At 31.4% G+C, this 19601-nt stretch overlaps 1 protein-coding gene across 1 annotated transcript; it reads right to left on the reverse strand.

Moving 5' to 3' along the window:
• Positions 1–1476: 1476 nt before the first annotated feature.
• On the reverse strand, positions 1477–17734 carry LOC140177926 (protein NRT1/ PTR FAMILY 5.4-like). Its single transcript, XM_072211610.1, has 3 exons — positions 17408–17734; positions 16147–16361; positions 1477–2867 (listed from the first exon to the last, which is right to left on the reverse strand). The coding sequence occupies exons 1-3, from the start codon at positions 17532–17534 to the stop codon at positions 1977–1979; spliced, it is 1233 nt and encodes a 410-aa protein (XP_072067711.1). The 5' UTR covers positions 17535–17734; the 3' UTR covers positions 1477–1976.
• Positions 17735–19601: the final 1867 nt, after the last annotated feature.

Here is a 19601-nt window from a genome sequence, read left to right on the forward strand (position 1 = left end):
GGTCCCTATAGTTTTGCGGAATTTTCAATTAGGTCCCTATACTTTTTTTCTTTTAATTGAGTCCTTGCACCAATTTTTTTTTAATTGGGTCCCTACACTTTTTTTCTTTTATTTAGGTCCCTATACCAATTCTTTATTTTTTTTAGTTGGGTCCCTATAAAATTAAGCTAATTACTACTAAGAGGGACTTAATTAAAAAAAAAATTAGTACAGGGACCCAATTAAAAAGAAAAAAAGTATAGGGACCTAATTGAAAATTTCACGAAACTATAGGGACCAACAGAATAATTAAACCTTTTTTTAAAAATAGAAAAAATTGTGTGTAATTCAATATTATGGTTACTTGGTATGTTTTTATTTGATATGAATTTAATTTTTTTAATTTTAAATAATAAATTGGATCCACAAATTTGAAAAATTGGAGGATCAGATTTTCTACTACATAAATTGAAAGAACCGATTAGTATGTTTAAAAAAAATTTAGTATTACAATATAAATCTGATCTTTAAATTTATATTTTTTAAAAAAAAAACTCAGATTTGTGGTATCAAAAATAAAAATTAAAAACCACAAACTTGATAATCAAATTTGTGATATTTATACAAAAAAAAATACTAAATTTTTATATTATTAAAAAATGCCACTATAACTCTAATATTAAAAATAAATAACTCACTAGGGCTAAAATAAAGTTGACACCAACATGCCAAAAGAATTAACAAAAATGCTCTAAAAAGTTTTCAATTGGGCAGATAATTTTGGATTTTTATTAATGAAAATGCATGTTTAAATTTGCCGAAGGTACCACATTATTGATTTGGTAATACCTTGAATTATTGATTCATTCAACTAAATGGAGAGACTCTCTAAATATTAAATAATGGTATTTATACAGTAAAATAAATTATTATATATGTGTATACATATATAATTTAATTTATTTTTAATGTATATTTTATATTAAAAGTTAATTTTAATATTTGATTTTGATGTTTAATATGATTGTTAATTAAATATAAAAGGAGATTTAAAAAAAAGAAAAACTAAAAGAATTATTGTAATTACTAACGAGTTATAATTCTCTTTATCCCCATCTAAAGATCTCATATTCGAGTTTCACTCCAAATTTAAAAAAAAAAAAAGTTGTTATAACTCAAAAATTACAACTGTAATAGAGGATATCAGACCAATTAAAAGTTGAAAAATTATTTATGGTTCATTACTTTCGACTACAGCGACAAGCACTCCGTTGTTTTGGTGGTCGAAATCCCCTTCAAAGATCACTGTCAAATGTTCTTCTTTTGCATGTTCTTCAGGTGAGTCTATTTCATGATTATGCCCTAATCTTTCCATCTCAATTTCCTTATCCTCATTGGGAATCTCTGGCCCTTGGCTAGTTGTGGAATTTCGCTCAAGGCCGTTTGCTTCTTCTAAGTCTGATTCTAGACCATGATCCTCCGATATTTGCTCCATCATTTCTTCTTCGTCCTCCAGAAAATCATGGTCGTTCCCAAACATGTAATAGTAAACTAAAACAAAGAGAAGGAGCACAAAATTGAGTATTGCTAGCATAAGAAAATATCTATCCAAATGGCTGGTGTTGATTGATTCATTAATCCAGCAGCTGAACATCAAGAACCATGGTATACTTAGGAGTTTTCCTATACCAATCACTATATTACTAAATGGCTCAGCAAAGTTTCTCACAGATTCTGATGCATAGATCTCGAAGAGCTGGGATAAACCGTCTTCAACAAGCGCTTCTGCCATTCCTAACAACAAAAATTGTGGAATCAAAGCTTTTGTATTCATCATTCCTATCGAATATAGTCTATGATTTTCCACTTTCCATGCAAAGACACAACAAATTACAGCAAGAAATATTCCAATACCAATCTTCATGGTCGTTGAATCTATTATTTTTCTCTTGGCTCCAAAGTAGATGATGGCCATCTTATTGATCTTCTTAGCTATTTTAGCTTTTACTACAAGCCAGAAAAACGCTGGTGTTGCCATCAGTCATGAAGAACTTGAGTAAAAGGAGAATTGAAATGTCATTAGCCATGAAACTTTCCATGCTACTGGCTTGAGAAACAAAAAAAGTGTTCCCAGAAGCCGTAACAAAACTGTAAGGGAATAAGCAAAACCCCCAACAGAGCAACAAAACAATGCTCTTGGCTTCTCTAACTTGCTTAACTGTGCAAAGCTCCCCTTTCGTCTCTTGCATATGGGGACTAACATCATAATTCTCAGTTTGTTTCTGGTCAATTATAGCTGCTTTTTCCAACCATCCAAACCCCCAAGGTACTCGCGGTAACAACCTTACAACCCGGTCTTGCCCATGGTTAGCCTCATAGAAATGTCCCTGCCTATAATTCTTCCAGTAGTATCCATCTTCTGAGGTTAAATATGCCAAATCCCTTTTCCTATAAGCTGCTTTGCACACTCTACAAAACTTGCCAACATTGCTTTCAGGAAGCAAATCTTCATGGTTGTACCACGCATATCCAAAGTAGAACAACAGATAGCTCCCTAGCATGAAAAGTGACAAAAACCTGGTGCCCTGCCACGTGTCATCGACAAAAAGGGCAACAATAATAATTGCGGTATATGAAAAGGTAAAAATACAGAGGTTCCACAGTTTCCTGGTCCAAGAAAAGATATGGTCCAGCCTTGCATTGTCTGTGCCTTCTTGTCCTAGTTTTTTTACTTGAGCTCTCACTTTCTTCACTTGAGAGACCAAAAAATCATGAGATAAGCATGCTCCGGCAGTTTTTCCCAGTGTGATAAGAAAAATTGCAAGATAGATCATATAATATTCGAAGTTGGAAGTTGCCGTAGTAGATATACAGAACAACATTGAACCCTGCAAAAAGAATGTATACAGTTATTTTTCTTTGCAAAAAAAATTGGGCTTAAATCTTCATTTTCCTGAAGAAAAAAAGTCTAGGACAGTATTTTTATTAAAATTTGGCCACAGCACTTAACCAAGAAAAAAAAATGAGTAATTTCATATCATTAAATATAATTTTACATTATTAAAAACATTAATAATTACTAATTGATGACTACAAAATATAAAAGATGTTGTCCCGTAACACTCTTCTTTTTCTTTGGGTTATGCTACGTGTATATCAAAATCAACTACTAAAATTAGCTATCAGTATACAAATACACTATGAAAATAAATTAAACCACACATGTATTTATACACAAATACATTAATGACTACTTTTAGTGGCTGATTTTAGTATACAAATAGCATTTCTCCTTTCGTAAATATATATTGTCCAAAACTTATCACAAGATATGCAAAAACCATCTTAGAAGTGGAGCAGCTGAAATGAATTTGAATATCAACTCACAAAAAAAGTTCGTAAAATAGCTATTGCAAAGTTAGCAAATGCAAATTCAATCCGCAGAATAGTTTGTCCATCAATTCGCATTTGCTAACCTTACAATGGTCATTTTGCATATCCTTGCTATGAGTTGATGTCCAAACTCATTTCTCCTACTTCACAGTGAAATAATTTTTGCATATTTTGGCCAACTTTGGAAGGAAATAAAAATTTATGTTTTTTTAATAAAGAAGACCCAAATACTGGGATAACAAATATTGAATTCTACCAGATTTTATTACATTGTGTATGGATGAAGATAGAAAAAAGAAAATAAAAAAAGAAATGAATCATGAAAGTAAGATCAACTTATTTAATTCGTTTATTGCAAAAATATCTAAGTGATCAAATCAGGTCCATTTGAATAAAATAATTAGAAGAATAAATATAGAAAATTAATTTTTAATTAATTAATATTAGTCAATTTTTTATATTATTATAAATTTATTTTTTTTAACTCTCATTTCTTTTAGAAAAAATTAGAATTTAAAATTTAGTATTTAAAAATGAAGGCTTAAGATTTATAATTTAAAATTTTAAACAATAAAATAATTTAAAAATGTTAATACTGGGCAAAAAAGTTAGCTCCCTAATTAAACTAATTTATTCATATAATTATATAAAAGGTATAAGTTATAAAAACACTTTTTAGAATCTGAGGAGGAAAGAAACACGGACTATCTTGATAATAACTTTTTGAAGGAACCTAAATTTTTTGGGAAAAGCTTTATTAGATGTCAGTGGGTAAATTTTTATTAATTGGTTGTTAATTATTGATTGAAGGGCTTCAAATTAAAATGAAATTTCTTTCAAAATTATATTTTTGTGTTTATGCAAATTTCAAGTTCTAGGATTTTGCATAATTAAGATTTTAATTATGATTGATGCAAACTTGTAATGTAGTTTTTGGTTTGCAAGGTTGAAATAAATAAAATATATATCCGAACACTTGATCTGAAACAATAACGTCCTTTAGGGAAGAATAATGTCTTTTTGAAAATTTCAATTGACATTTTTTTTAGACTCTGTTTTTATCTTATTTAGACTTCTAGTTATAGTCTTGAATGTAATGAGATTTAATCGGATCTAAGGTGAGGTTAGAATATAAAAGATAAATCTAATGTATTTTTTTAGATTGAATTTGGATGCTCTAAATTTTAAATTTTAATTTAGAAAATAAAATATAATCTTTTACCATTTATTTCTGTAAAATTAAGAACATATATAACTAAATTGATGATGACAAATATTGATGTATTGAATTAAACACCCAATTAATTTTGATTACTTTTGATTAGTGCTGCAGGCCAAAATCAAAGTAGCAGCAATCCAAATAGATGAAAACAAAAATAAAATTGTTGGTGGGCACTTTAATTCTCAAAACCCAAAGAAATAAAACAAAGAAATCACACAAGCTAAGAGGTAAATAAAACAAATCCAAGTTCAAGTTGTATCATCCAAATGAAAGCTTTCCAAAGCCTTCTTTCACAAGTTTGCTTTGATCAGAATCACATAGAGAGAGAGAGAGCTTCTTCCTTCTAGTTCATTTACCAAAAAAAAAAAAGAAAGAAAAAAGTAAATAACAAAAAGTAAATGTCTAATCGTCCTAATCAAAACAAGTTAAGTTAGAGGATAAAGGTGGTTTATTTCTATTTGTATGCAATTTATTTTCTTCACTCATTCTTCAAATTTTCGCAACACCAATTTGGGATACATGGAGAAAGTTATTTTTGATAATCACTGCTGTGAATCAAAGGTTCAAATTGTTTCTTGGAGGCAAAGTACTATCTCAAGGGTTCGGATTTGGATTTATCACTGAACGATTGTTCCCTACTGCTTTGAGGTTTTCGTTCAAGAAAATAGGACCAGCTTTAACATCTTTAATTTGGGGGTCAAGCAAAGAGAGCTCAGAGTTCAAAGAGTTGACTTTGGAAGAACCAAAGCTGTGACAGAAAATAAGATACAAAAAAAATTAATTCTGAAATTGAGCTCAAGGAGAGAGAACCAGAATTTGATATTAGAGTAAGAGCTTCCCTGTGAAGAGTTCAACATTTTGGATAGTGTTTTCTAAGATAAAGAAGCATTCCGCCAAGATGAAGAAGTCAATCAGAGTTAACTAAATCCAGTTCAAGTTATAGCAACAAATGTTGTTAATGCATTAATCTCCTTCATATTTTACAGTTTTGTATTTTTTTTACAATGTATATCTTTCTGAAATTTCTTTGAGAGGTAAAAGGCTGAAAGAGAGACATTGAAAAAAAAGCCTAAGAGTGAAAAGGTTGAGTTAAACACTTGAGAAAAAATCATAGAGTGATCTACAAATTTCTTTAGGCTGTATTTTCTGTCTTGTGTCTTGTACTTGAAAGGTGCCCCTTACTAAGTTGAGTAAGCACTTAGATTGAAGAGGTTAAGTATAGCATAACCAAGTCAAGTTTAGGTAGAAATTTGAGTGTTCAGATGGGATTGTGTGAATCCTAAGGAATTGGTATATGTAATACTTTGACCATAGTGAAAATTCCACCATTGTTGTGGTGGAGACTAGATGTAGGTTGCATTGCACAAGGCAACTGAATAAGAATACATGACTGTGTTAACTTCTCCTTTTCTCTTTCTATTCTGTTTTCTTATATTTATGAGATAAAACAAAATTGTCTCTTAAATTTTCTGCTGCACTATCCAAACAGAATTCAAGAATAAAGTTGAATATTAAAGGCTTAATCTACTAAAGCAAAAGAGGGTCATAGATTCAACCCTCCTTCTCTAAGCCCTCTGAAACTTTCAATTGGTATCAAGAGTCAAGGTCTCAAGAATCAAATCTCACCGCTTGGAGTAAAGATCCAATGGCGAACAACTTAGACACAACCACAGTTGCCTATACTCTAACAGAAGGCCAATTAAACAACAGGCCTCCCTTCTTGAACGAGAAGAACTATGCCTATTGGAAAGAAAGGATGTGAATCTTCATCCAATCCATCGGCTACAACATATGGAAGATTGTTGTGAGCAGCCCCAAGATTCCAACAAAGACAAGTGCTGAAGGAGTGGTGACTCCAAATGAGAAAACTGAATGGAATGACGATGACAAGAAGAAAGTGGAACTGAATGCTAAAGCCATTAACTTGCTACACTGTGCTATCAGCTTTGAGGAGTACCGAAAAGTATCCAAATGCAAGACAGCCAAAGAAATCTGGGAGAAACTCCAAGTTACACATGAAGGTACCAAACAAGTCAAAAAAATAAGGATTGATATGCTGCAAAAATAGTATGAGATATTTAGCATGAAAGATGGAGAAAGTATTGATGAAATGTTTGAGAGATTCTCAATCATAATAAACAGCCTTGATGATATGGGTTTAACTCACACATAACAAACTCTAGTAAGAAAAGTACTTAGAAGCCTCACAAAGGAATGGAAAACAAAAGCCATTGTCCTAGCCAAGAGTAACAATCTAAGTTCTATAACCTATAATGAGATGAGAGGAAAACTTCTTACTTATGAAACCACACAGATAAGCTAATACTCAAAGAAAAAGGGAATAGCTCTTAAGTCAAAAGTCGAACCAACAGATAGTGATTCCAGTGATAGTTTTTCATATGATGAACTTGTGTTTTTTGTTAGGAGACTTAGAAGGCTAATGAAGAAGGCAAGTACAAGGGGTCGAGCTTAAAGGAGTACAAGAAGGATGATATGAGCAAAGTGATTTGCCACAATTGTAAGAAGGCTGGACATCTCAAATACAATTGTCCGAAACTAAAAAAGGAGGACAAAGGAAAGAAAGAAAAGAAGAGAGTGCTCATGTAATCTTGGGAAGATCTTGAAAATGATTCGATGAGGAAGAAGACCCCGAATGTGCTGGTGAGGACCAACTTGATGAGGTAAATTACTATGACTTGTCCATAGATGATTTACACGTTAACATTAATGATCTAACCCTCAATTCTGAAAAATTACTAAACAAAGACAATAAATACAAATCTGAAAAAGAAATATTGAAAGTTGAAAATAAATTTTTAAAAGAAAAGGTGAAGGAAACTGAATGTACTTTGAAAATTATTGAAGAAAGCATATTTTTGAAATCTAAACTTGAGAAACTTAAAGAAAAGAACATTATGGATCCTTCTTAAGAGCTTGTTGTTAAAATTAAAAGGTTAAATGAAATGATTAAAAGATTAAATAGTAATTTAGCAAAATTTGCTCATAGTTCTAGTAACTTGGATACATTACTTGCAAATCAAAGACCTTTATTTGAAAAATCTGGTTTGGATTATGTAACAAAAGAAAGTGCAGTTTTTTATAATTCTTCTACAAAATTCATGGCCTCTTCTTCAAAAACAAAATCTAACTTCAACAAATCTGGTATGGGATATATTCCCACCTATGAAGAGGAATTTGAAAAATCCTATTTTGGTGAAACTACATCATCTTCAAGAACTGAACCCACACCAAACAAGTCGGATTTGGGTTGTGTATCAACCAATGAGGTTGTCTTCAAGAATTCACACTTTCACAAAGGAACCTCAAATTTAAGAAGCCCATATACTTTCAAAAATTTTGGTTTGAATGCTTTTGCAAAAGGGAACTGAATTTCAAAATTAATCATTTGAATTCTTTTGTGAAAAATTTAGAATATCACAAAAAAATTTTTGTCCAAGAACACCACAACAAAATGGTGTCATTGAAAGAAGAAATAGAAGTATTCAAGAAATGACAAGAGCTATGCTTTGTGAAAGTAATGTTCCAAAGTTTCTTTGGGCTAAAGCTGTTAACACGGTTTGCTACATTTTGAATAGAACAATCATAAGTAAGTTTTTTAAGAAAACTCCTTATGAACTTTGGAAAGGTCACCCACCAAATTTGAATTATCTACATATCTTTGGATGCAAATGCTTTGTCCTAAATAACAAAGAAAATCTAGGAAAATTTGATCTAAAGGCATATGAGTGCATATTTGTAGGATACTCCACAACTAGCAAAGCGTATAGAGTTTATCACCGAGAAGCTAGAGTAATTGAAGTGTCCAAACACGTTACTTTTTGTGATACTAACTTGGTTCAAAGTATTTTGAAAAATTGTGATGCAGGAACTCAAGTTGAAAGCAAAGAAGGAGAAGCCCAAATTCAAGAGAAAGAAATTGTTGGGCCACCTGAATCTGAAATTTCTACTGCAGGAGACAATTCTGTTTTGTCTCCTGAAACTGGCGAACTATCTGAAAATACCAGCTCCTTGGATCCTTTAGTGACCGAATCTGTTCCCAAGTCCACTAGACCATGTGAGTAGAGATTTTTAAAGAATTATCCACTGGAATTTGTTATTGGGACATTTCTCATGGTGTTAAAACTCGATCCTCTACAAGAAAAGCAGATGAAGAATCAAACATTGCTTTTATCTCTCAAATGGAGCCACAAAACATCGAGGAAGTTATTGATGACCCCTCTTGGGTAAAGGCTACAAAGGAAGAGCTTAGTGAATTTGAAAAGAATCAAGTTTGGACGCTTGTTCCAAAGCCAATTGAAAAGAAAGTGACGGGAACCAAGTGGATATTCAGGAACAAATTGGGTGAAGATGGAAGCATAGCCAGAAACAAAGCAAGATTGGTGGCACAAAGATATGATCAAGAGAAAGGAATAAACTTTGATGATTCTTTGCCCCTGTTTTCCGAATGGAAGCCATAAGACTTCTTCTTGCTTATGCTGCTTATTGTGGTTTTAAATTATTTCAAATGGATGTGAAATGTGTATTTTTGAATGAAGTGATAGATAGAGAGGTGTATGTGGCTCAGCCACCTGGCTTTGAAAATAAGAAATTTTCTAATCATGTTTTCAAACTTTCAAAAGCTCTTTATGGACTAAGACAAGCTCCTAGGGGTTAGTATGAAAGACTTAGTTCTTTTTTTTTTTTGAAAAATAGATTTCAAAGAGGTACCACTGACACCATTCCATTTATTAAAAATTCTAATGATTCTTTCATTTTAGTCCAAATCTATGTTGATGACATTATTTTTGGATTAGCAAATGAAACCCTTTGTGCTGAATTTGGAAAACTCATGACAAGTGAATTTGACATGAGTATGATGGGTGAACTTAACTTCTTCCTTGGGCTTCAAATAAAGTAAACTAAAAATGGCATTTTTATACATCAAGAGAAGTATGCCAAGAAATTAGTTAAGAAATTTAGTATGAAAAATGCTAAATCCATGGGAACGCCCATGCACCCTAACTCAAAATTAGAAAATGGTAAAACTGATAAATATGTTGATGAGACTAGGTATAGAGGAATGATTGGATCTCTTATGTACTTAACTTCCTCTAGACCTGATATTGTGCAAAGTGTTGAAATGTGTTTAAGATTCCAATCAAAACCGAAGGAATCACATCTTTCTGCAATCAAAAGGATTATTAGATATGTTCATGACACATTCAATTTTGGCTTATGGTATCCTAAGATTGATGAGATTTCTGCAGTTGGTTATTGTGATGCAGACTTTACTAGAAATAGAGTGGATAGAAAAAGTACCTCAGGCATATGCTGTTTTCTTGGAAAGTCCTTAAATATCTGGTCAAGTAAAAAGCAGTCTATCATGGTATTATCCACTGCTGAGGCTGAGTATATTGCTGCTTCTCAACTTATTTAGTTGAAAACTCAACTTGCTGATTATAAATTGAAGGCTGAAAATATTCTCTTATTGTGTGACAACATGAGTGCTATAAATATTTCCAAAAATCCAGCCTTGCACTCAATAACTAAATATATTGAGGTGATATTTCACTCAATAAGGGAACATTTTCAAAAGGGGAATATTAGCATTCAATTTGTTAAATCAGAGGACTAACTAGCTGATATTTTCACTAAACCTCTTGATGAGGACAGATTTTGTAAACTAAGGACTAATCTAGGCATTCTGAGTTATGATTCATTATTTGCGCTTTCCTGATATGTTTGTTGAAGTTTTTATCTCTCAGGTTGGGATGACACAATTCTGGGCACATGATGAACCATCATCCTAAACATTACTTTCTGGGCTCAATTGCACGTTCTGAATCTTCTGGGCCTACTTTTCAGTTCAAAGTCCGTGTGGTCCAATATGTTTCCTTAAACTTTATCATCTTTGGGTCCAATGAGTGTTACATCAAACATGTGTGAATTTTATTTTGTCTTTTGGTAAAAAAGTTTCAATTTTAAATTGGTCTTGTTTTACCTAGTATATTTTAATAAAATCAAATCATCTTTTATGATGTCAAGTCTTTTCAAGGTCTAGTCATAGGTGATGCAGTTGCATGTTTTCAAGAAACCTCTTTTTGTGTGGCAGTTACTAAACCTCTCTCTTCATAACTTCTCCCTCAACCTCTTCGGTTTCCACTCCCACTACCATCATTGTCTTGTGTGTGTGAAACCCTTTATTCTCAGAATGAGGAAGAAAACCATCGTGCAAAGGGGCCCTCGTGACAAAGTTTTCAAACTCCCTGATAAACCAAGAACCTCTCCTCATTCCAAAAGTCAAATCTTTACGCCATCACCTTCTCCGCCGAATTCTCCACCTCGGACTGATCCAATGGCGTGAACCAAAACCACTCCAAGGTTTTCTTCTTTTTTCAAACCGACGGCTCCACCAAGTTCTCCCTCTAAGCAAAGCACTTCAAAGGGAAAGCATCCTGCTACTGAGGAACCTACGCTTGAACCTTCACAACCTAAGTTTGGGTCTGCTCCTCAACATCCTCAAAGAGATAATCCTCATATCCCTCTCAAATCAATTAAGGAGCCTTCCATTGATCTTTTTGCACACAAATCACACTTTATGACCTCTCACTCAAATTACAACCCTCTTCATTTTCACTCTGCCATGAACCATGATTTCTATGAAAGTGTTGTCATCCATCGTACTATTTGTCCCACTTTTCTAGTTGATTTACCAAATCTGAAAAAGAAAGGTTTTGTTTTTTGTGACAATTTTGAATTTCTAGACTGGAACCACATTTTCAAAATTGAAAAACATGTTTACCCAATTTTAGTTAAGGAGTTCTATGCAAACATGACCTATCTTGAGAGCAGCATTCACTCTTATGTGAAAGATCGTGACCTTGTTCTGAATGATGAAACCATTAGCGATTTTCTAAAATACACTGCTGTTGGTGCTCGTGCCTACACCTCCGGTAAGTGGGATGACGGGTTGGATATCTCTTACAATGATGCTCTAACCCATGTGTGTGAACATATCTCTTTGATTGATGGCATCACACCAACTCACGAAGCTCTTAGTTATCTTCGTGCTCAGTTACATCGCATAGTGAACCATATCATCCTTCCTCAAAGCGGCTCATATCATAGAGTGTCTTTCTGTGATACTATGGTCTTATATGCTATCCTCACTAAATCTGAAATCTCTTTTGCATACTTAATGGTAAGACATATGTTTGACTGCATTAGAAGTGAGAAAGTTAAATCCCTTCCATATGGCATGTTCTTAACTTGCATTTTCGAATATTTTGGTGTTGACTTATCACATGAGTCATATGAAAATAGACATTCATATCTAAAAAGAGGTGGTTTAGTGAAACAGCAGAAAAAGGGACCAACTTAAACTGAAAGAGTGGTTCTTGATGATGATGATGATGACTATGAACCAGAAGAATCTTCTCCTCCATCTGCCTCAGAGACATCAGCTTCTACTGGACACAAATCACTCAAATATGGAGTGGTTAAGAATGTGGTGCAGGAATTTGTCTCTCAATCTAATCATCTGATTACCTTGAGTAAAGAGCAGAGAAAACTGGCTGCCAAGCATGAAAACTATCTCAGAAAGTCTAGAGACAAGGTAGCAGCTCTCATGAAGTTCATTGAAAACACCATTGAGGATGAAAATGTGGCCTCTGGCCCTGAAAAATTTGCTAACTCTGAGGGGGATGGTTCAGATACCTGAGGATGTCTTCTTTATTGATCTTTTCTGTGCTGTTTATTTTGATAATTGTTTCATGGAATAATTGTATTTTATTTTAACCTTTGTCTCGACTTGGATGACTGTAAACAGACTAACTACTGTTTTATTTTGTTTTTGATTATCTAGTTATCTGGACTTTGCCTTGACAGTTTGCTACAGGTTTGAAGATGCTTCTATTTCTTCCCTTGATGACAAAAGGAGGAGTAGTAGCGTATGTTCTATCTGTATACTCTGTTTAATTTTGGCTGTTTATTTTTGTACATTTTTTAATGCTCTGCTTCATGTAATGTTGAAATGTTTGAAACTCTTGCTGTATGCTTCATCCATGGATAACCATTTGTATATAGTACACAGTTGTGTTCTCTGTGAATATGTGAACAGGAAACAAAAGAATAGCACAAATTTAGGGAGAGCAACCCTTGAAAAAGAAAGGGGAAGCAGGTCAAAAACTAGTATATCATTCACAGAGAAGTAATTTAACTTTATATCATTTAATCCCTGTGATCATCCTTCCTGAAAATATGTTTGTCATCAAGGGGGAGATTGTAGAATTAAGAACATATATAACTAACTTGATGATGACAAACATTGATGTATTGGGTTAAACACCCAATTAGTTTTTATTACTTTTGATTTGTGTTGCAGGCCAAAATCAATGTAGCAGCAGTCCAAATAGATGGAAACAAAAACAAAATTGTAGGTGGGCATTTTAACTCTTGAAACCCAAAGAAATAAAACAAGGAAATCACACGGGTTGAGAGGCAACCAAAGCAAATCCAAGCCCAAGTTGTATCATCCAAGTAGAAGCTTTCCAAAGCCTTCTTTCACAAGTTTACTTCGGTCAGAATCAGATAGAAAGAAAGAGAGATTCTTCCTTCTGGTTCATTCACCAGAGAAGAAAGAAAGAGAAGGTAAATCACAAAAATTAAATGTCTAATCGCCCTAATAAAAGCAAGCTAAGTTAGAGGATAAAGGTGATTTATTTCCATTTGCATGTAATTTATTTTCTTTACTCCTTCTTCAAATTTCTGCAACACCAATTTGGGATACATGGAGAAAGTGATTTCTAATAATCACTGCTGTAAATCAAAGGCTCAAATTATTTTTTGGAGGCGCTCAAGGGTTCGGATTTGGGTTTACCACTGAACAATTTTTCCTTGCTGCTCTGAGGTCTTCAGTCAAGCAAATAGGACCAGCTTTAACATCCTTAATTTGGGAGTTAAATGAAGAAAATGAGATGACAAGTAAAGAGAGCTGATCAGATTTCATTCTGAAATTGAGCTCAAGGAGAGAGAACCAAAATTTGAAAGGAGAGAGAACCAAAACTCCTTGTGAAGAGTTCAACATTTTGAATAGTATTTCTAATATAAAAAAGCATTTTGCCAAGATGAAGAATTCAATCAGAGTTAGCTGAATCCAGTTTAACTTATAGCAACAGAGGCTGTTAATGTATTAATCTCCTTCATGTTTTACAGTTTGTATTTTTTTTAATGTATACCTTTTTGAAATTTCTTTGAGAGGTAAAAGGCTGAAAGAGAGACATTGAGAAAAAGTCTAAGAGTGAAAAGGCTGGGTGAAACACTTGAGAAAAAAGTCTAGAGTGATCTACATATTTTTTTAGGTTGTATTTTCTGTCTTGTGTCTTGTACCTGAAAGGTGCCCCTTGCTAAGTTGGGTGAGCACTTAGTGTGAAGAGTTTAGATATTAGCATAACCAAGTCAAGTTCAGGTAGAAACTTGAGTGTTCAGATGGGATTGTGTGAATCCTAAGGAATTGGTGCATGTAATACTTTGACTATAGTGGAAATTCCACACTTTTGTGGTGGAGATTGGATGTAGGTTGCATTGCACAAGACAACTGAACCAGGATACATGACTGTGTATTAAAGGCTTAATCTACTAAAGCAAAAGAGGATCAAAGATTCAACCCTCCCTTCTCTAAGCCATTTAGGACCTTCAATTTTATAAGTGGGATTAAGGAAAAATATGAAAGAAAAAATATTTAATAGTAAAAGAGCACACTTTATCCTTTAAAATAAAAATAAAATATTTAGATGATCCAAATTCTTTTAGACCCAATCTGAATCATAAGAATGAAATTTAATTTCACATGAACACATTTATGGAAAATCTAGTAAAAGTTAATGAAATATTAAACTATTTTTTTATCTGCAATTTGAGGTTTTAATTCAAGTGATAAATTATGTATCTCTTAATATACTATATTTGAATTTAAAATTTGGCAATAACCAATAGTAAAAAAACTAAATAGTGAATAAAAGCTCTTATAAAATATTATTTATTTTATAATATATCGTAATTTTTAAAATAAAATATGCTGAAAATTTTTATGTATTTTTAGCTTAAACTTCTAACTTTATTTCTTAAAAAGTAAAACTTTTTTTTTTTTTTACAAAAAAAGGCTTTTACGATGTTTCCATGCATGCTCCACAAAAGTACTACTACATACAAATAGAAGCTTCATAATACCAACATATAAATAAGAGAAAATGCCACTCGTCCCCTGTGAGATGCTAAAATGTCACTCTCCTCCCCTCTATTTTATAAATGTACATTTTTCTCCCTTCTAACTTTTAAAAAACCTCCTCTTTAATCCATTTTAAATTTTTTTTAAAAACCTCCTCTTTAATCCATTTTAAATTTTTTATGTTAATAATGTTAACTTTATCCATTTTTTATGAAAAGAAAATAAATTATTTTTTGAAAAAATATCCATTAACAAAAATTTTATTTTTTATCATTAAATTTTGCTTACCAAAATATCTTTTAATAAATTATTCTTTTATTAATTAAATTGTATTTTTAACGAAATATTTTCAAAAAAATTAATAATTAAATTATTTTTTTCTAAGATACCTATTTTTCAATAATTTTTTAATTATTAAATTGTGATTTTACTAAAAATTTTTTAACAATTATTTTTATATTTACTATTAATTTTTTTATATTAATATATATTATTTTAATATTAAATAAAAAAATCTTACCACTGGTAATATGTATAACAATTAATATTTATTGATATTGAAAAATAATCTTACTAAAATTTTTTATTTAATGTTAAAATAATATATAGATATCGAAAAATTAATAATAAAATATAAACAAATTGTTAACAAAAATTTTAGTAAAATTATAATTTAATAATTAAAAAATTATTAGAGGGTATTTAAAAAATAACATAATTATTAAATTTTTTAAAAATACAATTTAATCAATAAAAAAATAATTTATTAAAGAATATTTTATTAAGCAAAATTTAATAATAAAAAATAAAATTTTTGCTAATGAATATTTTTTTAAAAAATAATTTTTTTCTTAAAAAATGGATAAAGTTAACATTAGTTAACACAAAAAGTTTAAAATGGATTAAAAATGAGGTTTTTTAAAAGTGAGAAGGGAGAAAAATGTACATTTATAAAATAAAGGAGAATGGAGTGTCATTTTAGCATCTCACAGGGAAGGGGAGTGAAATTTTCTCTATAAATAAACATGAATAAGTTGTCTACCGATATCATGCTAATTTTTGGTAAACCATATATCGATAATACTGGTTCGCAATATGATATAAAACATTATCTTTTAAGGATTTTTAAGGATTTTACTAGCAAGTATTCTAAGATGATAATTAAGATTATTTATTTTAGATAATTTTTAAATTTTTATATATTCTTTATACAATAAATATTTTAAAAATTTAAATTTTTTTATTTTTTAATATAATTTTTTTTGTATATCTAATACCTTGTTAGTGTTTGCACAGGTTAGCTAATCCAATAGAAATTAATTATTACCATGATGGAGGCGGTTGCACAGAAAGTTATCGCTGTGAAACTCCCGACGTAGGCTTCCGAGATTTGATAAGCAATAACAACAAATAGACATGACAACCCATCTTGCATATTTGTAATTATAGCAGCAGTCCGTTGATTGTTCAGTGAATCTGTTAGATAGTCCATTATCGTAGAATCGAGCCAATTTTCCAGGAATCTGTTGCTTACAATCAAACCTGAAAAGTAAATTTACCCAACAGGGGAGGAAGAGAAAGAACAAATTAAAGAAGTATATGTACATGTATTTGTAAACTGTTGTCTAATTTTGCATAATTTGGTAAGTAATTTTTATTAAGGTGATTGTTATGGTCTCTACAAATGTTTGCTTAACTTTTTAAAAGGATTAAAAATTAATATTTAATTTTAAAAGTATAAAAATAAAAAATTATTAAATATTCAAAACTTACCGTATCAAGTAAATTAGATAAAAGTTAGGCATCATACCATAGGTATCATAGAATTTACCTTTTATTAATTTTACGACTGATCATTTTGAGAACAAAATCTACTTCTGTGTATAATTTTAAAGATCAAGTTATATATTTGATAAAAAGATAAATTTAGATCCCTAATTTTTTAATAAAAGGATACATAAGTTCTTGACTAATAGAAAATATAAAAATGTTTCTGACCTTCTAAAATACGAGACATTTAAGTCTTTCCCAAAAAGACTTAAATGTCTCGCATTTTGAAAAATGAAGGACATTTTTTATTTTTAATTAGTCGAACACTTATTTATCATCGAAATAAAAAGTCAGAGATTTATTTATCATTTAATAAGAAAAAATAAATTCTTCTTTCTTATAAAAAATTTAAATAATAATTATATTATTTTGTTTATAAAATGTGCACTCTCCTCACATATAAAATTAAAATAATGTATGCTTTAGTTTATTTAACCAAAATATTTTTTAATAGTCCTTATAATTATAAATATAGTATATATTAGTAACAATTATTTAGTTGGTTCAAATAATAATAATAATAATAATAATAATAATAATAATAATAATAATTAGATAAATAATATATTCATTATTAATATAAAATTTTTTATCATTAACTATGAAATATATAAAAATTTTAAATTAAATAATTTTACAAGTGAAAATATTTTATATTATGTGATAAAATATTGAACGAGAGATTGTAATTTTCTCCTAAAAGATCGTATATTATTTTCCAAAAATATTTTTTCCCCATAAATGATGAAAGAAAGTACCTAAGACGAAAAATGGAGCCCTAGAGATGAGGAATTGTTTGATCACTAGAGCCGGTAGTGAGTTCAATAACTTGCGAGACTTTATCATCACTGAAATTAAGCTGCCAAGTTTCAATCTATTTTTCATGGAATGTTATTACAATATGAGGTTTAATTTTGGAAACAAAACCTCTACTGTAAATAGCAAAATTCATGCTATTTAAAAGACTAGATAGCGAGGTGAAGCGCGTCGGTTAATTCACCGCTACAACCTAACTAACTTTACATGAAATTTCTTGGTACTTCTCACGATCTTACTGGTTAGTTTCCGTTCCCAAATGCCAGTGTAGAAAGATGAAAATGATAAGCTTATTAATAATAAGCTCGTGGTAGTAGACCATTTTGACTAGCTATGAGGTTCAACCCCGAGCTACTAAAACGATAGGTGTATGCAAATCTCATTAATAAGAAAATATAGAGTTGAACTTTCAAACGAGATAGAACCGTGTTCATTAAATGGCTGTGGGACACATACTGCGACAAAGAGGTTGTGATTGTTAGATTTTCATTATGATAGTGTTCATACCTTGTGTGGAGGTTACAAGCTGAGGAGATTCGGAGTCCTAACTTGAAACGATGTTGGAATTAGGCTGAGAACTATCTATAAGACACTTCGAAATCTAATTAGTAATGTTTTAAGTAATAGAAAGAATAGAATGTTACTTGTTTAACGCCAAAAATTCCATGAAAAAATTTCAGTTTCCTTTAAATAGTTGCTTCTCTCTATTTTCGAATGGTCAAAAAAGTAAAAGTCAAATATATTTAGGATTCGTGTGGAAAATTTAAAAGTAATTTTTTTGAGTTTTTGACTTATGAAAAGTAGTAGTATCAAAAACCCAATTAAAAGAAAAAAAATTATAGGAACCTAATTAAAAATTTCATAAAACTATAGGGATAACAGAGTAATTAAACCTTTTTTTATATGACATTTGATATTATTAAGGACATGAAATTCATGATCTATAAGGAGAAAGTCTTACTAATTTACTGTAGAAGATGAAGCCAAAAAAACAAAAGAAAACACCACATTGAACCATCTGAAGTCGTTCTCCCAACCTCCTTTGGTTACATTCTGGAGAAAGACTTTCATTCTCCTAAGTTCGTAGACTCATGTCTTATGACTAGGACCACTAAATGGGGCTAGTCAAGATACTCTTTGAAGACATCTTGTCCTGAGTTTAAAAGATACTTCTTTTTTTAGCTACCTTTGTCAGAGATATCGAGGTATAAATTTCAAATTTTCGTTTTGAATTTATGACAAATGATAAAGAAATTAACAATTCCAACGCTCAGATTTAGAGTTTAAACGCATCTTTGACCTCTCGTTAAGAGGAAACACTACAAAAAATGCGTTGAATATCATTGGATTTAGCGTCGCATATTAGCGTTGGTTTTGCCGATGGATTCATCGACGATTTTTGTGTAGAATTCGTCAAATTAAATCATTACTGGCGGATTTCTATTTCTGATGGTACATTCGCTGGTAATAACTGGAGGCAAAATAGACACGAAATGTAGCGTAGGATTTACCGGCGAATTTCGCCGCCCGTAAACCCAATTAGTAGAACGCTGCGTTTTGGTGACTCGCAATGTGTTGGACTTATCCGCCGATAAATCTGACGTTAATGAGCCCTAAAATTCAAAGCGTGAACCCTCTCCCCCTTCATTTTGAAATCTCCTCTCTCTTTCTCTCTCTCTCTAACCTCTCTTATCTGACACTCTCTCTAACCCTCTCCTCTCCCTGCTGCCCCGTCAGCCTCGTCGGTGCCTCCTATCGCTGCCTCCTCTCCCCCTCACTGAAACCAGTCCGTTCCTGCTCTTTCCTCCGTCAACCACGACTCTCTCTCTCTCTCTCCCCCCTCTCTCTCTCTCTCTCTCTCTCTCTCTCTGTAACACGCTAACCACCAAAGCTCACGCTTCCAGCTACGCGACTCTGATAGCTCGGACATTACGACGACACTTTTACTATTTAATACTAAAATATGAGCCTGTTTAAAAACTTTAAACTGCAATACCGATCCAAAAATACTTTTGCAATGCAACGTACATCCATACATACAATACAACTTACAAAAGCTCTCAAAGAGTACATACATACATATATATATATATGTATATATATAAATAATATTACAAGCATTATCCATACAATTCC

Source organism: Arachis hypogaea, chromosome 2 (assembly GCF_003086295.3).
Source record: "Arachis hypogaea cultivar Tifrunner chromosome 2, arahy.Tifrunner.gnm2.J5K5, whole genome shotgun sequence".
Lineage (NCBI taxonomy): Eukaryota > Viridiplantae > Streptophyta > Magnoliopsida > Fabales > Fabaceae > Arachis > Arachis hypogaea.

Excerpts from the sequence above, each read along its gene's own strand:
- LOC140177926 (XM_072211610.1), bottom strand. The coding sequence starts at position 17,534 with ATGAAAAATAGATTGAAACTTGGCAGCTTAATTTCAGTGATGATAAAG. Across the intron at positions 16,362-17,407 it reads GGCTCCATTTTTCGTCTTAG|GTTTGATTGTAAGCAACAGA; the intron begins GTACTTTCTTTC and ends TTTACTTTTCAG. Across the intron at positions 2,868-16,146 it reads GTGCAACCGCCTCCATCATG|GGTTCAATGTTGTTCTGTAT; the intron begins GTAATAATTAAT and ends TTCTTTTTGCAG.